Below are 974 nucleotides of genomic sequence, written 5' to 3' on the forward strand. Positions count from 1 at the left end.
TTGCTGCTGCTGTTGCTGCTGCTGCTGCTGCGGGGGTAGCTGCTGAAAAAAGTAGATTTCCTTTGCTGCAGCAGCAGCTGCAGCAGCAGCTGCTGCTGCTACTCCAGTGGTTCTTATTTACCTCTGTTCTCGCTGCTGCTGCTGCTGCTGCTGCTGCTGCTGCTGCTGCTGCAGGCTGCTTGAAGACCCCGTGGCTCTTGTGCGTCGCTCTGCCTGCCGCTTTGTTCCTTCGCTGCTGCGCTGCTGCTGCCCCTCTCTCCTCAGCATCCGCGAGCCGCTGCCTCCTGTTGAGGTGCTGCTGCAGCAGCACCGAGCCAGCAGCAGCAGCAGCAGCAGCAGCAGCAGCAAGGGGGAAGGAGTAGGGGAAGAGGCCCCCAGTCTCACGTCAGGGAAAGAAGTGCAGGTCGTGCTGCAGTTCCTTCAGAGATTTGCAAGGTGCTGCTGCTGCTGTTGCTGCTGCTGCTGTTGCTGCTGCTGCTGCTGCTGTTGCTGCTGCTGCTGCTGCTGCTGCCGCTCTTCCTCGTCCTCTGGATAGTGCTACGGCTGGTGCTACTGTTGCTGCTTTTCCTGCTGCTGCTGCTGCTCCTCCTCCTCCACCTGTTGCTGCTGTCGGTTTTGATGCTTATGCTGCTGCTTTTGCTGCTGCTGCTGCTGCTGCTGTTGCTGCTCGTGGTGCCGCTGCCGCTGTTGCATGCGCTCTTCCAATCCCCCTCCTACTGCTGCTGCTGGTTCGGTCGTTGCTGCAGCAGCATCTGCTGCTGCTGCTTTCTCTGCCGCTGCTGCTGCTGCTGCAGCTGTTGCTGCTGCTGCTGCTGCTGGTGTTGGGGTGTATAGGGAGGTGCTGCAGCAGCAGGTTGTTTTGGGGTTTGTGGTTTTGCTGCTGTTTAGGGCCCCTCGGTATTACCTGCGGCAGTTGTTCATTTATATTTGTGACTCGGTTATCAGGTACGAGGGTTTAGGGTTTAGGGTTTAGG

At 58.7% G+C, this 974-nt stretch overlaps 1 protein-coding gene across 1 annotated transcript in view; it reads left to right on the forward strand.

Annotated features, from left to right (window-relative positions):
* Positions 1 to 974, forward strand: part of EMH_0007320 (uncharacterized protein) — a gene marked incomplete at both ends in the record, with an annotated part of 5,694 nt that overhangs the window by 1,993 nt on the left and 2,727 nt on the right. Inside the window, 2 exons of the mRNA XM_013497958.1 lie at positions 175 to 435; positions 889 to 945. Coding sequence (XP_013353412.1) covers positions 175 to 435; positions 889 to 945 — 318 coding nt within the window. The remainder of the gene's footprint in view (positions 1 to 174; positions 436 to 888; positions 946 to 974) is intronic.

Source organism: Eimeria mitis, genomic scaffold, assembly GCF_000499745.2.
Source record: "Eimeria mitis Houghton genomic scaffold, Emh_scaff305, whole genome shotgun sequence".
NCBI lineage: Eukaryota > Apicomplexa > Conoidasida > Eucoccidiorida > Eimeriidae > Eimeria > Eimeria mitis.